We start from the raw sequence: 23,612 nt of genomic DNA, 5'->3' as shown, positions 1-23,612 counted from the left end.
TTGTTATATCTTAATTCTTATTATTTTATATTATATTAATTTGGATGTAATCTTGTTATTCATTTAATATGTGATCTTTGTTAATTGACATCCTATATTTAGTATCATTACTATTATGTTACCACTATCACCATGTCATTATTCATATTGTCACCTCTCATTGTTGTTGCTTCAATCAACTCCACTCCCGCCACCACTACATGATCGTACGCCGGCCGTGACAACAACATTTACATAAAAAAGTTGGTGATGGTGGTTTGATAAGAAGTACTAATATTTAGGTTTTAATTTTGATCGCATTTTTAAAAATTGTATTGTGATGTAAAAGTTATTATTGAAAGTTTTCATCGTAATAATTTCTTTCAAAACATCTTGTAAATATAAGGAATGTTATTAATAAGTTTTCTAATACATGTTTTATTATATTATTGATTAAAATTTATTCAAAAATTAAAATAAGAAGACTCATTCTTGAAGTGACATTATAATTTTTTTACTATCATCAAATTTAATAAATAAAAAATACATGTTCAATAAATTTTTTATTGTTAACAATTTTTTTCTATATATTATAATTTATGATGAAACAAATGAAGTGTGTTGCTGAAATGCAATAACAGATGGGTTGCCCTAGCCAAGCTAGGGCTATTTATTCTGCTATATACACCGGTGACTGGTATAACCAAAGAAAGGGTATAATAAGTATAACTATAAATATAACCCCCGCATGCGATACAAGTCTGCATGCGTGTTAAACTCTGTCGGTGTCGGTGTATGTCATTGCGAAGTGTGCACACTTTTTTACGTCTATTCATCCACGTACAAAAATACACTGCAAACTTTATATATGCCGACTGCTAGGTCGAGTATTTATAGGAATATTACACTCTATTATTAAATAAAACACAATTTGTTAAAATATTTATTTAATAAAATTCACATATAATTAGCTTCAAAATAAAGAATATATTAAAAAAGTTTAAATATTGTTTAGCATGCACTCAAGTAACTTATGTAAACTGGTCTAAATAAACACTAGCTCGATGTCGTATTTTGTATATCCTTCTCACAATTTCGTGATGTACCAAATGGACAATAAATTTAATCTTAAAGGCTTAAATAGTGGATATGCAGATTATGCATTAGTAATAGCTTTTATGATCTCCTGTTTAGTTACTGCTAAAGAAGTAGCAATGAAAATAATCATACAATTATTGCATATATATACATACATTAATTAATCTAGCATTGTTCGATCGATCGACCTCTTAATTAATTAAGCTAGTGAAAATAAATAGAGCCTGATTTCCGTGAATTAAGGAGTCTTCACAAGGGCTTGCAAAATATATACTACTTGACTGGCAGCATACATTTTATTCAGGAATGCTGTATAGCATCATGAGCAATCAGCCTTAATTAGGTTTTGCAGCAGATTGACTGCTAATGATGTTATACAATCTCCATGAATATTATATTTTCCTCTCTGCTGTATATATGCTGCATATGCATGATAACCCATTAATATATAGTAAGTTGAGCAATCTACCGAAATCCCCCACCAAAAGCAGGAGCCCAATAGTCAGCTCCATTGTCACTTCCAACTTGGAGCGTACATGACACTGGAACCAGGCACAACCCTCTACTCCTCAGGTCTTTATTTGCTTCTTCTTGAGAATCCTAATAGCAACAACCAATAAAGCAAGACATAAGTAAAAATTGAATTAGTTTAATCATTATTAGAAAAGGAAAAAATTCACAGAACAATTAATTACCTGCTCACTACTAGCTGCTTTCCTCTTCAAACAGTTTTCATTCAGCAACTATAACCGGCCAGAAACAAATTAAATAAAATGAGAATTTGACTAGCTAGTGTTCAAACTACTATATATATAATAACTAATTAATATATAGTATTATATCTGATAAAGCTGGTGACATTTGTCTTTAATTGTCTAGCTATAAACTTTTCTTCACTTATAATATAGAATGCAAGTCGAACTGCAGGTGGCTGGCTAAGCTTCTTTTCCAAATGCAAAATCCCCAAACGTATCCCTTTAAGGGGTTAATTAGTGGATCCAAGGAAAAAGCATACCTGACCGGGGTCTTCAGGGAATATACAATTCTTCTCTCCTTGAACCTAACATTAAACAATTACAAATCATCACTCAATTAGTACCACATTATTACCCATTAATTAGTATGCATTCTGGCGCACATGCAAGAAGAAGAAAGATGCTGCAAGAGAGAGAAAGCTAGAGTGATTTTATATATATATATATATATATATATATATATATATATATATATATATATATATATATATATATATATATATCATTGCTTTGGGAAGTGAGAAACGGCTTTATGTATGTGTTGTGTGCTAACTAGAAATGGGTTGGTATTATTTCTTACGGATTGTTGGTGCCTCATGTTTCCTGATCCACTGCCCAAGTATGGTAAGCTAAGGGCCTGCATCATCCACGGGGAAAAGAGAATATTTTTAGAACTTCAAAAACTAAAGTGGAAGCAGAAAGATTAGAACAACGTGAAATAATGGACTTCTAACATCTAGCGTGCCATCACTATTCACTGACTCTCGTGGTCGTTTGCAAAAATCGACAGAGCGAGGAGAATAAACATTAATGACCTCAATTTGACTCTGAAGGAATCTGATATACCCAATAGCTTCTAATAAGACAGAAGCCGTGTCAGTCTGCAAAAGTAAAAAAAAAATCAAAATATATATCACACACTACAGTCATATTCTCAGTCATCTCTTCTCTTCTATGTAATGCTATATAAACAAAGAGCATATTGTTTTCTTTTCTCTAAAAAACTGTGTGAAAGAAAGAGGGTATGGGGAAGATGAATCATATCAAGAAAAAGTATCGTTTTCCATTCTTATGTTGGAGCTAGGGAACTAACGAGGTTAATTGGATATGCAAACTTTTATAGGTTTTCTATGAAGATATATATATATATATATATATATATACTTTAGTTTTTTATTCCAATTTTGGATATAAATTAAGTTTATGTAAATATTCAATTCCATTGAATAAATTAGGTTTATACCTTTCCGAATGGGGAAACGAGTTGATGAAGGGCGGTAATTCTGTCACCTAATTTCTCCTTCCTAACCTGTAACGGGCAAACACATGCTTAATTGATATGCTGGCTTATGTTAATTCTTCATATATCAAGATAAAATGAGAAAAATAAAATAAAATGAAATAAAAATGTGTAGGAACAAGACAATCAAGAAAAACAACAGTGACCACCCACACACATGTGATGTTTGTGTGCGGTTATGTGTGTTGGTTTGCCTGAAAAAGTGTTCGAGGTTGGAAGTTTCTGTGTATTTGTTTGCAATCGATGAAAATACCTTGAAGGTCGACTGAGTTGTGGGCGGTTGAACCCTAGCTTTCTTGAATGCCCCACCAGTTGCAGTACTGCTATTACACTTGAAATTAAAAAACAAAAAAATCGTTAAAATTATAATGCAATAGAAAAAGAAATACTTAAAGTAGAAACCCAAAAGAAAATAGAAGATAAAGAGAAGCAAACGATCCATTTTTTTATCTATATATAATAAAGAAAAATATTAGAAGAACCGTTTTACATACATATTCGTTTAAAAAGAAAAGTTGGAGGACCCACGCCTTTGGCGTATGTATATTAAATTGGAAAATGAAAATTGAAAATATTCTTCAATACGAAAGCATTTCGGGGACCAAATTCAAAGGTTAATTTCAATTGTCATTTGGTTTTAGTAAAGTTTCACGAAATGTGCAACTCGTATCAAAACCCAGAAAGAAAGAAAAACAATAACAAATTAAATTGTGTAGAATCTCTCTAAATTAATGTGTATAATTTTACCTCTGAGGATGGATCTGGTGGAGGAGGCCTCGCATCGGCGTTATTGTTGGAGAAATCCAACATGCTGCTGCTGAAACTTGTTACACATGATTTGGGGGAAGAAGCAGGCACTATTTGAGACCATGTAATTGGCTTTGCTGCTTGAAACTCTTCGTTTGTTCCATGCCCATACACATAGCTGTTCACCGAGCTTTCTTGCTTAACATCAACAATAGGAGCACTTGGAGCCTGGCTTAGCATTTGTTGCTCCCAGTTCTCCAACTTCTTTGACTGAATCTGGCACATACCCCCTTTCTCTTCTTCAGACACCATCCCACTCCTTTTTCCCAAAACCACACATGCAACCAAAAACAAATTAAAATCAGTTAGATTTAATCCTTCAAATAATCAAACATATTCATATATGTAAGTACTAAGTAAGGGTTTGGTTTAACTTATTTTAAAGAAATAATCTCTTGTTTTTCTAGATTTCTTAAAAGAGAATATTGCAAAAAAGTAAATAATTATTTTCTGAAATCAATCTCGAGAGATATTAGTATATGATTATCGGCCGAAAGGATTAGTACATGACTCTCAACCTGTAAATACTTTTAATTCAAAAAAAAAAAATACCAAGCCTTGCCATGCAACCATGTGGGTGTGTTAATTTGGTGTGTGTGTGTGTGTGTGTGAGAGAGAGAGAGAGAGAGAGAGTGTATTTGTGTATTACATGAGTAGCTGGCTCCATGACTCGGGTAGCTCTTGATTGTTGTCATGCCAAGAAGGAAGAGGAAGAGAAGTGGGGTTATAAGGAGTTAGAAAGTTGGAAGGAGTGGAGAAGAAAGGTGCAGAAGCTTGAGAAGGAGGAGGAGGGCGCATGGTGTTGATGTTCCACCAGTTGTTAGGGTTTCTGGCCATCATTTGTTGCACCGGTGAGCTTTGCAAAACACCTCTATTCATGCCTTTCTTAATTTCTACGATCTCGATCTACAAAAGAGAAAAGAAAGTCTGCTTTCTCTTTTTTGATGTTGTTCCAACCCAAGCCTAAACAGGGTCTTTGTAGAGGTCCTCTCCTGTGGGTTGATTAAGTAGAGGGAACACTACTACTGCTTGGTACTGTTTTTTTAGAGAATTTGAATAATCATGGAGTTTTGAGAACCTTTTGTCTTTGTTTTCTCTCTTCTTCTTTTTTTCCCTTTCTTTATTGCTTTTCTTTTCTTTTCTTTCTTTCTTTCATGTTTTTCTTTTCTTCCTTTGCTTTTCTATTTCCCCTAGCTAGCTGCTTGCTTTTGCTTTATCTTAAAGTGGGACAGAAAAGGTGGTAGCAAATTCCCATAATTAAGAAAACCAATATATGCGTCTAACCATAGCCACTCTCGAGTGCACGAATTTTGTATCATATCTTCCACGTGGCGTGCTACTGAGACTTGCACAATATTGCAATGCCTTTTAATAGATGAGACGTCTAAAATTTGAGAAATTTAATTTGACTTATCCAAGCTAAACACTTCCACCTTATCCTTGACTGCATTGGCATTCATTGCTTATTTCATTTCATTAAGCAGTTGTCAATGAGTTAATTAGTCTGTGTCTTATACTATATTTATGTATGAAAAGGTTAAAAGTTACAGACAGCTAATTATTGTCTGTAGAAAAAAGGGTTACAGCTAATTATTAAATGAATACGCTCTTGATCTTCGGTCATATGTATTTTAATTGCATGTGTATTTTCGTTTGCTTTAATTATAAGCAGATTTACATAGTATTTAATTAGTTGGAAGGAAATGGAGAGGAGGGGGAGATTTTTATAAATTTTTGTTGTCTCATCAATTTTTATGAGGCTAGGGGAGAAAAATCCTTTTCCATCCAATTTTGTTCTTCTTCAATTGGGAGGATTTGAAAGGTAGGGGTGAAAATGTAAAACATTTCAATTATAATGATCAAAACATTTGTGTGTTTTAAAATTTAAAGCTATATAAATGCAAATTTAAATTAATTTTTAAAACTCCTTCCTTCCTTCCTCTCCTCTTGTGAACTAATGAAGAAAAGGGAAACTCCCCAATCTCATCTCCATTAAAATTTCTTCCATGCATCCACTATTTTTAATCAAATATAATATGTAATTAAAACCTCTCATTTTCCTTCCTCTTCTCTCCTTTATTAAAATTTCTCTCATGGTCTATCCAGCTATATAAACACTTATCATGTTCATGAATTATTCGATGTGGAATTATTCTTAACAAAAATATTAAATAAAATATATTTAATGTTTTAATTAAATACATAAAAATATTAAATGTGTTTATATTTAATAAATAAAAAATTAATTATTTTTGTAGCTAGATCATGGGTAAGAAAACAAGAGACCTAACCCAAAAACATTTAGTGCGAAAAGTGTAATATATGTCCTTTGTGTGGTTTAACGTTGGCTCATATAGGGTTTTATTATATCCGAATGACTCCGATATTCCTGAAATGATTTCTCATATTCCATCTAGTTGTTATTCTTACAATTCTCATATGTGTATCATGGGCGTTACACTTAGATTGTGTCTTGGAGTCTCATGAAACGTCCAATGCAAGATCATTGGTTGGCTATCCAGGGTTGGTCAGATAGCAAATACTGGATCAATAAATAAGACAGGTTATACAGGGTCAGTCAATCATAGTCTACAGGAATACACAAGCTTATAGTCTCAAGTGCATGAATACGATAAGAGACTAAGATGCAAAAAGGGGTAATCTTAGGTGCATAAATTCAAAAAAGACTAAAATGCAAAAAAAAAAAAAAATCATCCGATAGTGACTATAAGGGATACATTAACATTGATAAAAAGATGTCATAGGAGAATTTAAAATTATTTATTAAAAATTTTAGCCACATTAGTTGCCTGAAGGATTCAGCTTTCCATCCCAATTAATCGTCTTTCAATTCGGTTTTCTTCTTCCGCCATGATGGTCGATTGCATGTATAATGCGTTGACAATTTTATACATTAGTCAACGAAAATTACTTGCTTAACGATTCTATCATTGACTAATGACGAACAACTTGATAATGGCGTAATGCTCTCAACGAGTTACGGTTATACTAATCATTATGTGAAGCTGGCTCTTGCAGTAACTTCAAGTGTAAACATATACTTCATCAGCGTATAATACGTAGGAGTATCTTTATTAACTTTTCGAATTTGTGTGACAAATTAACAAAGTAGTAAATCAAATCTATGACGTTAACATCATCAACCTTGCGCATGTGGAGGAAAGCGTTGGTAAACTTGATTTGAATAAATTTTATTTTATAAAATATATTTTAGTCAACAAAAAGTTTTAAAATGAAATGATTTATGTTCAAATTATATTATTTAAAAAGTATATTTATAATAAAAAGTAGTGTAATAGTAGTAATATTCCCACTTCAATTTCATTTTTTTATTTTTACTTTAATTTGTTATTGTTTGATAAAAAAAATTCTTAAAAAATATGTTTAGGAATTTCATTGTCGTGGCTAAAAGTTTTAATCAAAGTTAATATTCAAAGTTTAATTAAGTCTTTTTAGTAAGATAAAAAAACTAGACTAGAAAATTAATATTCAATCTAGTTGACATGTCAATTCTCATTTTATTTTTCCTTATTGACTACAAAATTATTGATTTTCTCAATCAAGGATTTCTAACATTTGGATCTGAATATATAAAATGGTAAATTTATTCAATCTATCTATTAACATAATTAATTTCATATAGGATTTGAGTCATTTTAATTTTAAGAATTTCTATAAGCAATAGTTATAATTAGTATTTTTTTTTTACAAAATAATGCATGTATTTTTGTTATATAACTTAATACTTTTAGACTTTTAGTTGAGTATGGATTTCTTTTGTTTTCAATTTTTGCAATAAATATTTTCTTTTTAAAAGATAAATCAAGATTTTCAATATTATAATACTTAATTTTTTAAAAGATAATTAATTACAATATTTAATTCTAATTTATCCTTGTCCAAAATTTTCATTTTTTAAAATAAAAATCAAACGTGAATTCGTATTCTAAAAATTATTTAAATTGACTTTCAAGTTTCAATAGAGCAAATAATAATATATGCATACAATATTTAATACGAAAAAAAATATTCGATAGAGTAACAATGAGTGTATGATTTTTAAAACTAATCTTCAATTTAAATTGAAATTTATTTTTCAATTGTAAAAATAGCTTCTGTTTTTTGTTCTTTCCTTGTTTATGCACCCAAAAAAATATTATACCTAATTTAAGCAGCTAAGCGTTGTTGATACCCCTCCTCATACTTAAGTATGCCATATATAGGATATAGGTCGTACACGCACTCATGCATGCTGTAAATTTTCGTATTATATTGCTATCAGCATTTTGATGCCATTTTAAAGTGATCAAATCAATAGTAAACATATTAAAACTGTGATGGGATTATTCGTTTGGTTAGCTATAGTAACTACACATAACACAGATGTTAATCAATAACTTAAATTGAAGAAAGTAAAAAAAAAAAATGTTTTATTAAAATACATAAAAATGTATTCTTATGTAATTTTTAAATGAGTTTTTATATGATTTTCAATATTCTTTTAATTTCTTAATGAATATAATGTCATCCTTAATTAAAGCATTTGGTTAACAAAACTCTTAATTAATATAATTAGTTTTATACATTCCAAACAAACATTCCTTTTAACCGCATTTTGATATTACCAGCAACAAACAAATAAACCTATAATTCTCGAACTAAGACTGCCCTGAGACCAGAGACTTGAAAACAATTAACCCACATAGTTTTCTTCATTTGCATTAAAGGGATAAAAAATGTATACGTACTATATTTTGTATAAATTTTTACAATAAAGAAAGAGACAAAAAAAATATATGAAAAAATAAAATAATTAATCAAATAAAAAATTAGTATAAAAAATAATACTAAAAAGCTACATTTTTTAAATATATAAAGAATAGGCATATAGTTAGCCGGGGATGGCTTTGTCTTTCTAGCACATACAGTACTCCAAAATCTTTGTCGTAGGTGCGGTGTCTTTTCTTTCTTTCTAGCACACTTTTCTCCCCTTAGTCACCACACTTTTCTCATTTTATTTTCTTTAGCTTTCCTCCATGATCTTCCCGAGAAACAAACACAACTCTCTTTCTCATATGAAAGGAATTTATGAGAAAAAGGATGGTAAGGATATTTACTAAAAGGGGTATTTTTTAAAAAAATTTATCAAAATGAAGATAAATTTTGAAAAAATACTCATTTAAGGATATGGCGTAAATGAAATCACGATTTTATACACAAAAGTTATAAAAGCTTGTACGATTTCTTTTTTTCTTTTTAATTTTCTCATAGAAATCATGAATATTTACGACAGTAAAATATTTAAAATAAAAAGTTATAGTAGGATTTACGACTACGGTGTCTTTATCTTTTTTCGTCACGAAGCCAACAGAAGAGTTAATTATATATTGTCCACTGCTCACACAAGGTTGAATCCGCGAGATGAGCAGCATGTTCTTAAACAATATCATAATTAGCATATTGTACTATTAACTCAAAAATATTTGTGTAACACATACAAACGACAATATTGAAATTTGGAATGTCTTTTTTGAACCCCAATATTTAGCCTAAAAAACTTAAATAGCTTATTTAAATCCATGTCAAAAACGTTTTCATCGTTGGATTCCTCATCACATGCTTCAGAATTTCCTTTAAAATTACTATTTTCTCCGTTCAATAATAATTGTTGGGTAAAAAATTATCTTAAAATAATTATTTTTAAATTTTTAATATAATATTAAGTATTTTCTGTCATTTATATTTTTTATAATATTAATAATATGGACTATAAAACAAAAAATAATTATGATAATAAAACTAATTTTATAAAATTATTATTCATTTTCATTTATTTATTGATTTTATTTTATTTGTGTAAAATCACCTAAAACGATTATTATAGTGTGACACCAGAATACCATCATTCATATAAGACGGCTTAGTTAACAACAATAAAGTATATAAATAAATATAGGTTAATACGATACCAGAAAAGCTAGCGGTTTCCCTACTCCTACTTTCATATCTTATTTTAAAAGACAACCCTACAATAACTCCCTCCCCCTCCTCAAAAAGGTGAAATAGAAAGAAAGGTAAAGGGCAATTTGAATTTGAATACTATCCCATAAAATTGGTTGTTTTCTTAGGTTAGAAATAAAAGAAGCACACAAGATGGTATTGTGATATGCATGCCTTCGCATCATTTCAATTGTGATATCCTATGAGTTCCACTACTCATCAATCGTACGGACCTCCTTTGTGTGTGTGTGTTCTAGTTAGATTAGGCGCAAATAATAAAAGAATAATTTAGTCGATCTTAAAGTATTTTTAGATTTTAGGAAATTTTTTATATTTTAATCCTTATACGTTATTTTTAATTTGTAATTTTTATTCAGGAGAAACACTTATTTTAAATGTATCATTAATGTGATTAATTTTAATACTTGATTCGGAGGTGTTCTTCAATTTGATCTCCACACCAATCTATCTCCCACTCGTGATCACTTATTTTGTATATCGAGTTCCCTAGCGCGGTGAGGTGGTACCTGTAAGAAAAATAAAAAATGAATAAATATATACGGTAAAGAGAAAAAATGAAAATGATAAATTATAAAAATAAATCAAATAAAGATAGGAGTTTAATTGTTTTAGTAATAAAGTAGAAGTAGAAGTCTTTTATTATGTATATCCTCCTTTAAGTCTTTTGTATTATTTCAACAGTTGAAAGTGGAAAAAAAATGTAAAATTAATGTCAGAAAACAATCTTTCAATATTAAATAATAGCCACAATATGTAAATAAAATTAAATATTATAAAACTTAGCTTAGAGAAAGAATAAAAAGATCGGTAAATTGACATTTTTGGCTTGTTATTTATCCCCCTGTTAAAAATTTGAAATTGAATAAAGTTAATAATAAAATGTTAACAATAAATTTAAACAGTACGTACTATTTCAGAAGGTAACCCTATATAAACAATTTTTTAAAATCAAATTTTGAATTTATGGTAACTAGAAAATTTATAGAATTTAAATATGAACTTTTGAATTTTATGAAAACTAAAACTAAACTTTAAACTTTACGGGGATAAAAATTAAACTTTAAATTTTATAGGTAATAAATTGAAACTTCGAAAAAATTTCGAGACAAAAGAAAAAATACTTGTCACATGGCAGCCAATAGTCACCCACGTTTGCAGTATTAACTGGGCATCATCGTTGATTGCATTGATAGATTTAATAAGTGGAGTTTAAATAACACATTTCTAAAATGGAGGACCAAAAGTTAATGATTTTGAAAGAGAAAATAACAAGTGAATATTTCTATTTATAAGGAAAGAGATGTTTAACCCCTTTATTAATTAAAAACCTTTATAAAAATTTTGTGTAGCTCTAATTATATATACAAAATAATACATAAAAATTCATTCTATTGATAAGAAATAAATTCATATTTAAAATAAATGAATTTAATTTTTATTGTCGATATAAAAAATTTTATTGGTTGATAATTTATAAGAATCTTTATAAATATTTATTGAGATGTAAAATCTGTTCTAATAAAGTCGAGACCTAATTCATTTATATATATATATATATATGAATGAGATAATTATTAAATTTAAATCATATAATCAAATATGAATCGTTAAGATTTAATGTCATATAATTATTTTTTTTTATTTTTTAATATTAAATCTTAATACTTTATATATATTTAAACGATTCAAATTTAATCATCTCATTTTTATATAAAATATTTTCTCTCACAAAATACATCCGCAAAATATTACATGAATTTGTCATTGTATAGTTAATCTTTTTATAACCAAATAAGAAACGAAATAAGAATTTTCGTAATATCAATAGCTTAATTAAGTAAAATAAACTTTTATTAAACGAAAGTTTATTACAAGTTTCATAATAAAGTTTTTGGAATAAGTTAAAAAAATATTTTAATACGTTTTACAAAAGAATGCATTGGAATAAATTTAAAAGCTATGTATAAAAATATCATAAACCACAATATAAGTTTAAATAAAATATTTCAAATACATCCTTATATAGTTTATTAGGTACTCTATTTGATAAAAGTTAAACAGAACTTACAATTGGTGTTTGGTACCGGTGAATTAGAACGTGTACACACATAAAGGTGAAAATAAAGTCATCATCACCGGCTATACTTGTGAATTGATGGTGAATATGTATGTATGATTAATATTAAGAATTCTGTTTAATCAGTAGAACATGCGGACAATACTTAATTATGTGGGGATTATGCACTATCTCTCCACCAAAAGGCCCAGAATTTAAAACGAATTGTCTCAAAGGTGTTTTGAGAGAAAATGATGATCTGGCTAAGCTAGCTACATGAACTTGACAAAATTGCTCTTCTTTTCTTAGCGTTGCGTGCACGCATTTCAAGGCATCCAATTAATCTTATCCAAACATCATTTTTGTTTATACACGAGAATGTAAAAAATACATAAATAATTAAATTTAAATCATTATTTAAAAATTACATGGATTTTCAATTAATATACTATAATTTTTATATTTTAATTTTAATTAAGATAAATTATATTTTTGTCCCTCAAAATATATTAAAAGGTAACTAGGTTTTAATCCCTATTAAAAAAATCAATACATTTTTAGTCCAAGGACTAAAATTTTGGTAAATATAACAACTAAGAATGCATCAATTTTTATTATAGGAACTAAAATTAATACGTCAAAATAATTGAAAGGGCGAGAAATATATTATATTTTTTAATCTTTATAATAAAATCTAGTATTTATTTTACTCTTACGCACCCGATCGCATTCTAATAAATTATTATGCATATATATGTTCTCACTTCTCGTTCAAATGAAGCGTATTATCTTTTGGCGTTTAGAAATGAAGTATATTTTGTGCCTAATTTCTTTGTTTTATTCCTCAATCTTTTCCTTTTTTTCATTTTTTCCTTTTATATAACGTGAGACGATATAAAAGTTCTTCCAAATATTAACTTCTTTCGTAAGAACAAAAAAAAAAAAAAGATTATCAAAGCTGTAACCTGTAATTGAACAAATTCCGTTGATAATGACAGCTATAAATAATTAAATGTGTTGCGTGATGCTTGATGAGATCAACGTAAAACTCATTGTCAAATGAATAATCTATTATATATATATGACCAAATTACTGAATTGTTTAGTAACTTAAAAAATGTGGAAAGGGAATAATGTTGGCAGACAAGCAAAAGGCAATATCTAAGTAGATTATAAATAAACACCTTCAATCATTCTGAGTAGGAAAATGATAGCAATATTTCTAATATTTTATACGTAATACTTTAAATACAAATTCCAATGGCATTTGCATAATGGTTTCTTACCCCTACTATCTTGAGTTCTTTTGTCCTTTTATATATCTTATGGAAAATAATTCACACTTTCTATTTTTTAATTGCAGCCTTGGAGACTACATCAATTTTTAAATGATGTACATACATATGAAGGATGCTAATTTTCCTCATTGCTTTTTCTCTAGCCTCCCATGTGTCAAAAGTGAAAGTGATCAAAGAGAAACAAAGTCAAACGAGTGAAAAATTAATTAATAAATTTATTTGAACTAATCTTGGCACTAATGTATAATCATTCAGTTCTATCCTCGAAAAAGAGGTGATGTTTATGTAAAAAAAAAAAACATAATTTATCATTTACTTAATATTTTTTATTTTTGTTAAAGGATAATTTATTCATGTTTTTAATTATTCGGAATTTTGGGGGTGTTAAATCAAGGCGGAGTATCATTATTGCTCCTCATTGCTCTCAAGTGATTGTGAATAATAATAATAATAATAATAATAATAATAATAATAATAATAATAATAATAATAATAATAATAAATAAATAAATAAATAAATAAATAAATAAATTGATTCTATGATGCTCAAGATTTTTTGGTGTGACCAGGAAGTATCTTTTAAAAGTTAAGTACAAGCAGAAAAATAAAGTAAAAACCTCAAAATACAATACATTACTAAAAGTTACTAATTAAAAGTTTGAAAGATAATAAACTAATTTATTGAATTATAAGTATTTGATAATAAAAAATTGAGAGAAGATAATTTTTTATTAAAATAATTGATAAAAATAAAATAATGAAAATAAACATGTTTACATGATATTTTATGTAAAAATTTATTTTGTTTTATGGATAAAAATATAGTTTTGGTAATTATAATATTATTTTTTCAATTAATTTTCCACTCTTATATTTCCTTCATATTGTGATTTTTGCTATTAATAATATATTATATCTTAAAATATAGTTTTGATAATATATATATATATATATATATATATATAAATCTATTGTGATTTTTTTTCAATTAAATCTTTTTTCTTTCTTTTCTTTTATTTTTTTCTCTTTCATTCTTTTTTCTTTTAGTTTTCTCTCTCTCTCTCTCTCTCTTTAGAAATGCAAGAACTTAATTGTTTTATTTTACACAAACTATTTCAATTTATAGTTCTTACTGTTAGGAATACAAGGGAGGTAAAATACTATACAAGAATCTACATAAAGCGAAGAGAGCTATCGAACTTCTCCAATGTCTAACAGACAAACTGAAAATTTGCTTAGTCCTGATAGTAGGACACCAACATGCATGTATCCATCTTACCTCCACATTTGATATTCATCTTGCACTTCTAAACTTGGTGAGGAGTAATGCATTCCCTATAATGAAAAATAAATGCCTACATCTAGGTACATTTAGATACATTGTTGGAGATCTATGATATCCAGTGAAGGAAATTAAAGTGGTGTTGATTATGACACCATAAGATTGAGGTTGTTTTCTTTTTCCTTGAATAACAAAATAAGGGACCTGGTTACAATCTTTGCCAAGAAAAATCATCACAATGCATACCATGGAGAATCAGTTTTTTTTCCCAGTAATTTTCAGTTTTTCACAAGAACTACTACATGAGGCATGGGACAGAATACAGATACAATGAATTATCATAAGTGATTAGTGTGGACTTCACCGTAGATAAAAGTGTTTACTAGAGTTTGAGCGATGAGTAAAACCATTAGAACTAAGATATGGATCACTAGAATAAGAGAGTCATCCTTAGGTTCTTTAGAACAGCAACTGAGACATATGTCTCATTCTTTTAAGTTTATTGCTTTTTAGGTTAAGAAAATGGGCATTATTTGAAATAGAGCCGACAGTAGATTGTAGAAAGGAGATAGTTTAATTGTCCTAATGCACGGGAGTTTGGTTTACAATTTATGTATCTTCCTTCTAATATCTTGTAGGACACCTTCCAGCACTAGTTGAGTTATATTATGAATGTTGTTAATTTTCAGTAACTTTTATTATTTTTTAGTACAGAGGAATGGTCAAGTTATTCTAAGAGTAATTCTTTTATAATTATTTTTTATCTTAATTATTTATTTTCTTGAAATCTAATAATCATTAATGATTAGATTTAAAAAAATGAATGATTATAATGAAGAGTAATTTTTAAAAATGTTATTCTTGTCTTTGAGTAAATTGATTTCTTTTCATAATGAGTAAAATTAATTACTTATTAGAATTATTAGATCTTGAGAAAATAAATGGTGATGATGAAAAAAAATTACTCCTAAAATAAATTGATCATTTCTCATTTATATAAAATAGTATCTTTAGAGTTAATCATTACACACCACTTGAGCCTTAGCATCAAGACACCACTATTCAAAATTTAAAAACACTACATATAATTCGAGGTGACAAAATGAATGAATCTGATAAACTTTAATTTGAATTAAAATAGATTTCATTAAAACAATTCATTAATCCATTTTAACTCTTCAAAAAATTATTTAGAAAATTTGATCCATCAAAGATCCTTTGGATAAAAATTTAAAAAGTAGTTCCAATTTATGTTGACCAAAATATTTTTTTTTTAAAATTTGTATCAACATATAGTTTTTGAACAATTTTTTCAAAATAAATTTAAGAATGATTTAAATATGAAAAATGTATGTTGGATTGATTCTAATCCATTAAGTATTGATTGGAGAATTCAATGGATTTTAAAAAATAATGCATATATCATTAATCATTCATAAAATTAAATAGATGGATTAAATCTAATTCATTTGAACTTTTTATTTGGAATGAATGGATTGGATGAATGGCATAAATAAATTGATTTGTCACTACTCCATACAACACGATAAAAGTCATATATACATTTAACATTTTGATTTTTCATATATCAGTTTTGGTGGACCTTATAACTAAAAAGAAATAACACATAAGAAATTCTTTTATTCGGGCACAACTTTGTTGAATGATTGATACCTTGATCTAGTTTTCAAGGGTTTGGTGGTCAGATCATTTCTTAATTATCTTTCACAATCATTTTTAAGATGAAAGAAAATTAAACCTGTAATTTGATGTTAAGAGATCTGTTTTAGTAATCATAAAGTCTCACATTGCTTAAAAATTGAGATCACAGATTATTTATAAACACTATTTCCTTTTAATCTACCAAGGTGTCTTTTACAAAAATAATACTGTGACACCTAATAAGCACCTAAGTGGATAATACCTCAGGAGACCCTAATAATACTCCAAAACAATATTCCTACTATTGTCTAATCAAAAGTTATGAAAAAGACAGTTTAACACTAATCAAGAACTTATGAAAGCCAAAAATCACAATTTTTCTTTTTTCTTAATTAGGTTGATAATGGGAAAATGTAGTAGTATAATACTAGCAATGTCTTGATTATAAAGTATAGAATTTTTTTTTTCTTTTTTGAAAGTGGAGAGAGATTGACCTGAAAATTAGTTAAGGAGGTCAGACAGACGGTTTGTGGGTCCGGGTTGGCTGTAGTAGTCCGAAAGAGTTCTATACAAAGGGAACTCCTTTCTATTTGGGCTTTTCAGTGTTTTTTGGATACAACTACTCAATCGTATTGGTGTGGGCCCTATTACATGGCCCACTTTGTCTCGTTTCCTATACATATAAAGCAAAAAGCCAAAAATGACACTTCTTTTTCCCTCTCCCTTTTTCTAAAGAATAAAATAAAATTTCTCTGTTCCAAAATCAACATCGGGTCCATGCTCTAATTATTTCTCTTGCTTTTTCGTTTTTTACTCTTAAATTTCACAGCCACAAATTATTGATTTATAGTAGTTTTTAAACATGCAAATTACTACGTCATCCGTACGTCATTTGTGACCTCTCACATTCCCTCATTAACCCGACCCGCCAATCACTTAATTTAATACGTAAACTATACATTTTGTTTGTTGCAATTTTGCATTCTTTTTCGTTAATTCCCCTGAAGTATTTTTTAATTAATTAATTACTTTCCTTCCCCTAAAAAAAATTACTTTCCTTCAATTTTAATTTAGATTTAGATATTAAAATTTTAAATAAACGTCAAGAGAAATATTATTTATCTTACGCGTGACTTTATGTGATTCTGTATTTATTTTAAAGTTTTTTTCTTAATATCACGCAACCCTCCAAATAGTTAGAAGATAAAATAGAAAGAATTTCATTGTATCAATAAATTAACTAAAAAGCTAATTTAAAGTGTATTTTTTTATTACTTTTTATTGTAATTTGTATTTTTATTAATATTTATGCCTACCACTTTATTTTAATTTTGGAAAAATCTCTAAATAGTTTCAAAACCCAAAAAAAAATGATGAAAAATGATAGATAAATATTTTTTTTTTACTTTTTCAATTATTTATTTAACTGTATTATTTTATATAATTTTATCTGTAGGAATTAAAAATAATATTAAAAAATTTACTATAATTTACATATCATGTTCAAATAGGTAAGTTATATCTCCTTGACTTAAACGTGTTTTTTTTTTATACATATTATTAATTGAACGTAATTTTTTTAAACCTCATTAATTATTTATGAACTTTTTTTCTCCTATAAATATTTATGAACTTTTTTTTATATCTAAACACAAAGTCATAAACTTGCGAAACCATAATGCATCCGCAACAATTGAAGTCAAGACAATGTGCTTACAAGTTACAAAAGAGGTTATATAGCTTCTTGAAGGTATATACGTGTGTGCACTTTATATTTACTTTAAAGTGGGAGAATAATGTATTTTATAAATTCAGCAAAAAAAAAAAGGATGCATTTTATACGATCATTTTATCTTGCAACTTAAATTGACTTTAGAAGGTCAGTAATTGGTAAAAGAAAAAGATTGAATTTGTTAACTTCAACAATCTCATTCTCGGGTAACCTACGTATAAGAACCTTTTTAATTAACATTGCTAAAGGCAATATATATGCTACCGTTAAACCCGTGCACTTGCTTTTCAGATTTAATTATCTTTCCTAAATGGAATAACTTTTCTTTCATTATGGAAAAGCTCAAGTGACACAAAAGTATACATTGCAAAGAAGATTCCAAGCCCGCTAAAAGGTTAAAACTGTTGAAATAAGTAGAGTCTAAATAAATTGAGGAAAAGAAAATTAGAAGATAAAATGTCGTTAATTTTTTTAGTTAAAATTAACTTATGCACTTTATCTATTACAAAAGTTGATAGGCTTGCTAAATGACTTGTCCTTCGATAGACAGTTAAGGATCTTTGAGGTTGTTCCTCATTTTATTTCAAACGTTGTTTTCGCAGATATAAGCGTATTAGTTTTTTCACGTGATTTCTAGTTATTTTCTTGGGACTTTGTCCCTCCCATTCACATAAAAAAATCTATTAGAAAAGTAAAAGTTAAATAAAAATAATTTCTGTTAAAGTGTCTGAGTTAATTTGAGTCTACAATAGAAACTCAATTTATTTTATCCTCTAATAAATATTTATGTAGAAGTCCTTGCCAACAATTTTAATATTTTGCAACCCTGTGACTTGAGTCGTGTATGTGACATTTTCTTGCAAGGTTAGTGTGCGTTGACCGGGAAACAAGGCAATCCTTTTCATTGCATGTAGTGACTGTGGAGATGCCAATATGCTGTGCTATAATGGTAGTTGTTCGTAGGTTTCTCTGCATCATTAAGCATGCGGGTCCTTTAATTGGGCTGGTTAAGATTTTAACACAAATTTAAATGGTTAATTAATTTAGGATTTCTTTTAGTTAAAAGTTAAATTAAAACCTATCCAAATTCTAAATGACTTCTTGTTGTGATTCTTCGTCTTGAGTTGTTTGATTTTAGTCTAAACTCTAAACAACCAACAAGATATGAAATGGTTGCTAAGTGCTAACTTAAACATATGTTATATGGGTTTTACCGAAGGATATCCTACTTAAAAAAAAAAAAAAAAATTCTAAACTCTAAAGATTGGGCAACGACAATGAAGTTTTGGGTCACAGATAGGCCCAATTCAATTGGACTTGTCAGCCCAAAACGACCTATCCAACATACCAATCCAGACCCGAAGCTAATAAAGTGGGATCGCTTGGATGTTTGTGAATGTGATTTCCTCCCAAGTCCCAACATTGCACTCGTGTATTTCTTCTCCCATATTATATATTCTTTATTTTTTGTTCTCTCAGATTATAAAATGCAAAAAATGGGAATTTTGGGGGCTAGAAGTTGGCTCTGTAGGAGCATTTCTTCAAGTCCATTGCGGGTGTGTGTTGTTGGAAGTGGTCCTGCTGGTTTCTACACTGCCGAGAAGGTAAAGCTCTATTCTTTACGCTTCAAATTTGAAAATGGATAGATAACTGTAACCGAATTGGGTTGTTTGGTTTGTAGATGTTGAAGGCTCACCAACAAGCACAAGTTGATATCATTGACAGGTTGCCCACGGCTTTTGGGTTGGTTCGCTCCGTTGTTGCACCCGATCACCCTGAAACCAAGGTCTTTTCTTGTTATTTGCAAAATTGAACTTCTTAGTTGTGTTCTGGCTAGTTGTATAGAACAAGAAATAGAGTAAAAACCCCAGGTCACACAAGTCCCTAAAATGCAAAAAAATTCAACCTAGTCCCTGAGAACCACACATGTTGTCAAACTGAATTGGTTGCAGTTGTGAGGATCACGCGTTCACACAATCAGTAAATTGGATTCTGTTGGTTGAAGAACGGACAACTCAAGTCTCAAATGCATGTTTTAAGTTCCAATTATGAGATACAATATGAGCTGTCCAATCTTTTTCCAATGGTTCCAATACGTTGTCTGCATGAATGTGTGATTCTCACCACTGCAGCAATATGGATCTGTGATGTCTATGCCTTTGGTCTTGTGAGGGACTAATCTATGAAACTCGGACACGGGACATGGCTAAATCTAAAACATAGGACATGGGAATACGACATATATATATATATATATATATATATATATATATATATATATATATATATATATATATATATATATATATATTATCAACATGACAAAAATGTAAATTGATGATTAAGATTTATATCAAGACAAACAAAGGGTGTATAAAAAATGCACGAAAGAAGAAGTCAACAAACTAGAAAAGAAAAACAAGTAGAAGTGACGAATAGAGGAACCACAAATGCGAAGTTAGCCAAGCAAGATGACCAGATGCCGCCGATGAGGCAATGACAAATGTAAAATAACCAATGACACTAGCGTACTCAAGAACATGAATGGATGTCATGCAAAAGGGACAAACCGCAAATGTAAATAGAAGATAAGAAGGTAGAACGTTGCATGAAAGAGGTTATCAAAATAAGTAAATTTTAAAAATAATTTTTTATAATCTAATCTTTTAGGTTGATTTTTAAAAAAATTGATAAAGAAAAATCAGAGAAGTGTCCATTGTATATCCATAGAAGTGCCCACTGCATATCCAACTATTTGGAGAAGTGTCATGGTGTGTCCAAGTCCAAAAAAAGAAATTGGACACGGCAAAAACGCGTCCGACACGTGGACACGACATTCAGTAGTGTCCAGGCTTTTGTGGGACTAATTTGTCTGGTGTGTCAGGGCTAATATATCTAATATTTGGGGTTCTTAGGGACTAGAGTGGGGATTTTTGCATTTGTAGGAACTATCGTGTCTGCTGCCAATTTTTTCAAGGATGGATTTTGAGGTTTACTTGAAGAAATATTTCAAAACTTCAATTTTTACTTTTTTGGTGCTACCGGGGGTTTCAATATATTTTCTTTGGTGAGAGTAACACTGTTGAGCTTAGTTTACCAGAAAACTTGCAACAAATTGTCATCAACCAGTTTTCAAAGGTGGCACAACATGAACGATGCTCATTTTTGGGGAATGTGACCCTTGGATCCAGCATTTCTCTCTCTGAATTACACGAGCTGTATCACGCGGTGAGGCGCTCTGGTTCGGGATTTTTTTTGTTGATGGTAACATACTAACATGTTAATGCAGATATTTGTCAGTTGTACCATCTTTTAGTTTATGAACTCGAGCAGGTTGTCCTTGCATTTGGTGCTGAAAGTGATAGAAGTCTTGGTATTCCAGGGGAGGTAAGCTTGATTCATTATGTGCTTTTCCTGAATTTGCTAGAATTTTTGTGTTTCATTGGTTTTGCCTGTGGTGTAAGCAATGACTTAATGCTTATTTATTTTGTGATGGCTATGCATTAACTGATAGTTTTAGTTACTCTTATTTCAATTTTTCTTAATATTCCTTTCCTTCTCAGAACTTGAAAGGGATACATTCAGCTAGAGAGTTTGTTTGGTGGTATAATGGGCACCCATATGGACAAAATCTTGAGCCAGACCTAAAGAGCACTGATACAGCTGTAATCCTTGGCCAGGTAACTTAACCTATTGTGTTCCTACTTCCTACATGCCCAAATTTTATAGTGAGACTTAGTTGAGCAATACTGTATTAGTTTCTTTCTAAGAAAAGACACCTGTGATGAATGTTAGACTAAAGAACATACTTGTGCTGTGAAGATGAGCTTCCCGAATATATAGATATAATTTTTAACTTGGATTTATGATTTTGTTTAATTTCAGGGAAATGTTGCTTTAGATGTTGCAAGGATTCTTTTATGACCTACTACAGAGTTAGCAACAACTAATATTGCCAGTCATGCTTTGGCTACAAGATGAGAGAAGATTAATTTCTTAAACAGGTGTTCCATCTAATTATTTTCACAACTATTTTTCCTCTTTATGCTTCTGCCGTTGGCTAACCAAATGATCAAATATTTCCAAGACCTCTGTCATATTGGCCAATTATTTTAATATTGGAAAAAAATGTGATATTCATAATCAACTCCTTGAAGTCTTTTTTTTTTTTTTTTACCTATAGGTAATGAACAATTAAACATATCTTATTTAAGTTAAAATTTATTCATAAATTGTGAAAAATATTGTTTAACTATAAAGTTGAGTTAGAAAAAAACTTCCTTGTAGATTGTAGTTGCAAGTCTATATTAAGAGCATTTTCATCTAAAAGAGGAAGGCGAGCCTTAAGTAACTATGATTGTATAATTTCCTTGGAAGAGATAAAGTTGTGTCGCTACATTTGGACCTATTATTAGAATTTATGAAACCTTTAATATTGAGAAAAAATTGTGATATTCATAACCAACTCCTTCAACTCTTGGAGGTGAAATAAAATTTCATGAAACAACATATATAGCATGCGTATACATTAACAAATATGAAGATAAATAAATTAACAAAAATATATAATGATTTTATTTGTTAAAATTAGCGTATTTTAAGTTTCTGGGAGATACACGTTCAAATGTTGGTCTGATGCCTTTGAGTTATACCTCTAACTCTTATGCTTCTTTTTCTCTAGGACCATGTTCTTTTTCTCTAGGACCATGTTCTATTGCTGTCAACCAAGGACTAACAATATATTTTAAAATGTCTACATGTATCCCTAAAGTGAGGCAATGTGATTATTTAAACAAAGGAACGTTCGAAAGACACAAATTAATCAACCTTATTAATTAAGCCTAACAAAAGTTCACATTCACTTTAAATTATATAAAACACTAATAGTTCAACTTTCACACAAGTGTGTGTGCGTGCCTGTGCATTTAGTTTTTGGCTTATAAAATGTCAATATTAAAGAAGATGACAAAAATCAAACACTTATGTCTATTAGATTTGAATTTAAATTCCAATGACTAATTTGAATTTGAATATCAATGTAATACAAAAAAACAATTTGTATATGAAGAAATATAAATTGTTTACATACCATCATTTGGATGCACCTCTCCGTTAATCTCCTTCTTTTTTCCAAGTTATATTATGTTTTTGCAGTGTCTATCATCTTTTCACATATTTGCATCTATCTTTTGAATATTTTTCAGCCGAATTATTTTTTACAACGGGAAAATCTACGCATCAGACAAATAAATATATCATAAAAGTGAAAATAAAAATCAACAAAACTCAGTATCAAAAGTCTTGCTATGTAGGACCAAAACTTTGAAGTATGCGATTGTGGAGAGGCTTTCACTATACAATGCAGTATGTGATTGAGGGAGTGTCATGCAATTCAGTCTTTCATGTGAAGATGCTTGCACATCCCCAAATTTGTTTGATCGAGTTTCCGTCGAGTGTCGCGCGATTCGAAGGGTTTGACCGAGGTTTCATGGAGTGTCTGCGATTGGGAGAGTGTCCTGTGATTCGGTCTTTCATGTGAAGATGCTTACACATCCCCAAATTTGTTTGACCGAGTTTTCGTCGAGTGTCGCACGATGTGGA

At 29.3% G+C, this 23,612-nt stretch overlaps 1 protein-coding gene and 1 pseudogene across 2 annotated transcripts; one reads left to right on the top strand and one right to left on the bottom strand.

Moving 5' to 3' along the window:
- Positions 1 to 1,135: 1,135 nt before the first annotated feature.
- LOC114421158 (transcription factor bHLH68-like) lies at positions 1,136 to 5,091 on the bottom strand. Of its 2 annotated transcripts, none has more exons than XM_028386970.1 (9): positions 4,589 to 5,091; positions 3,880 to 4,198; positions 3,386 to 3,463; positions 3,076 to 3,141; positions 2,567 to 2,713; positions 2,413 to 2,469; positions 2,093 to 2,137; positions 1,773 to 1,820; positions 1,136 to 1,677 (listed from the first exon to the last, which is right to left on the bottom strand). In XM_028386970.1, the coding sequence occupies exons 1-9, from the start codon at positions 4,816 to 4,818 to the stop codon at positions 1,543 to 1,545; spliced, it is 1,125 nt and encodes a 374-aa protein (XP_028242771.1). In that variant the 5' UTR covers positions 4,819 to 5,091; the 3' UTR covers positions 1,136 to 1,542. The 2 variants fall into 2 exon arrangements, with proteins under 2 accessions (XP_028242771.1, XP_028242772.1); XM_028386971.1 differs by having other exon boundaries at positions 2,648 to 2,713.
- Positions 5,092 to 19,446: 14,355 nt separating this feature from the next.
- Positions 19,447 to 22,158, top strand: LOC114424610 (annotated as a pseudogene).
- Positions 22,159 to 23,612: the final 1,454 nt, after the last annotated feature.

Source organism: Glycine soja, chromosome 8, assembly GCF_004193775.1.
Source record: "Glycine soja cultivar W05 chromosome 8, ASM419377v2, whole genome shotgun sequence".
NCBI classification, from domain to species: domain Eukaryota; kingdom Viridiplantae; phylum Streptophyta; class Magnoliopsida; order Fabales; family Fabaceae; genus Glycine; species Glycine soja.
The sequence above is the reverse complement of the archived record's forward strand: the minus strand, read 5'-3'. Positions and strand labels throughout refer to the sequence as shown.

What these genes read in the sequence shown, in the direction of transcription:
- LOC114421158 (XM_028386970.1), bottom strand. Translation starts at nt 4,818, where the DNA reads ATGAATAGAGGTGTTTTGCAAAGCTCACCGGTGCAACAAATGATGGCC. An exon ending in ATAGTGATGGCACGCTAGAT is followed by an intron (nt 2,470 to 2,566) that starts GTTAGAAGTCCA and finishes TGGATGATGCAG; the next exon opens with GCCCTTAGCTTACCATACTT. An exon ending in TCCCTGAAGACCCCGGTCAG is followed by an intron (nt 1,821 to 2,092) that starts GTATGCTTTTTC and finishes GGCCGGTTATAG; the next exon opens with TTGCTGAATGAAAACTGTTT.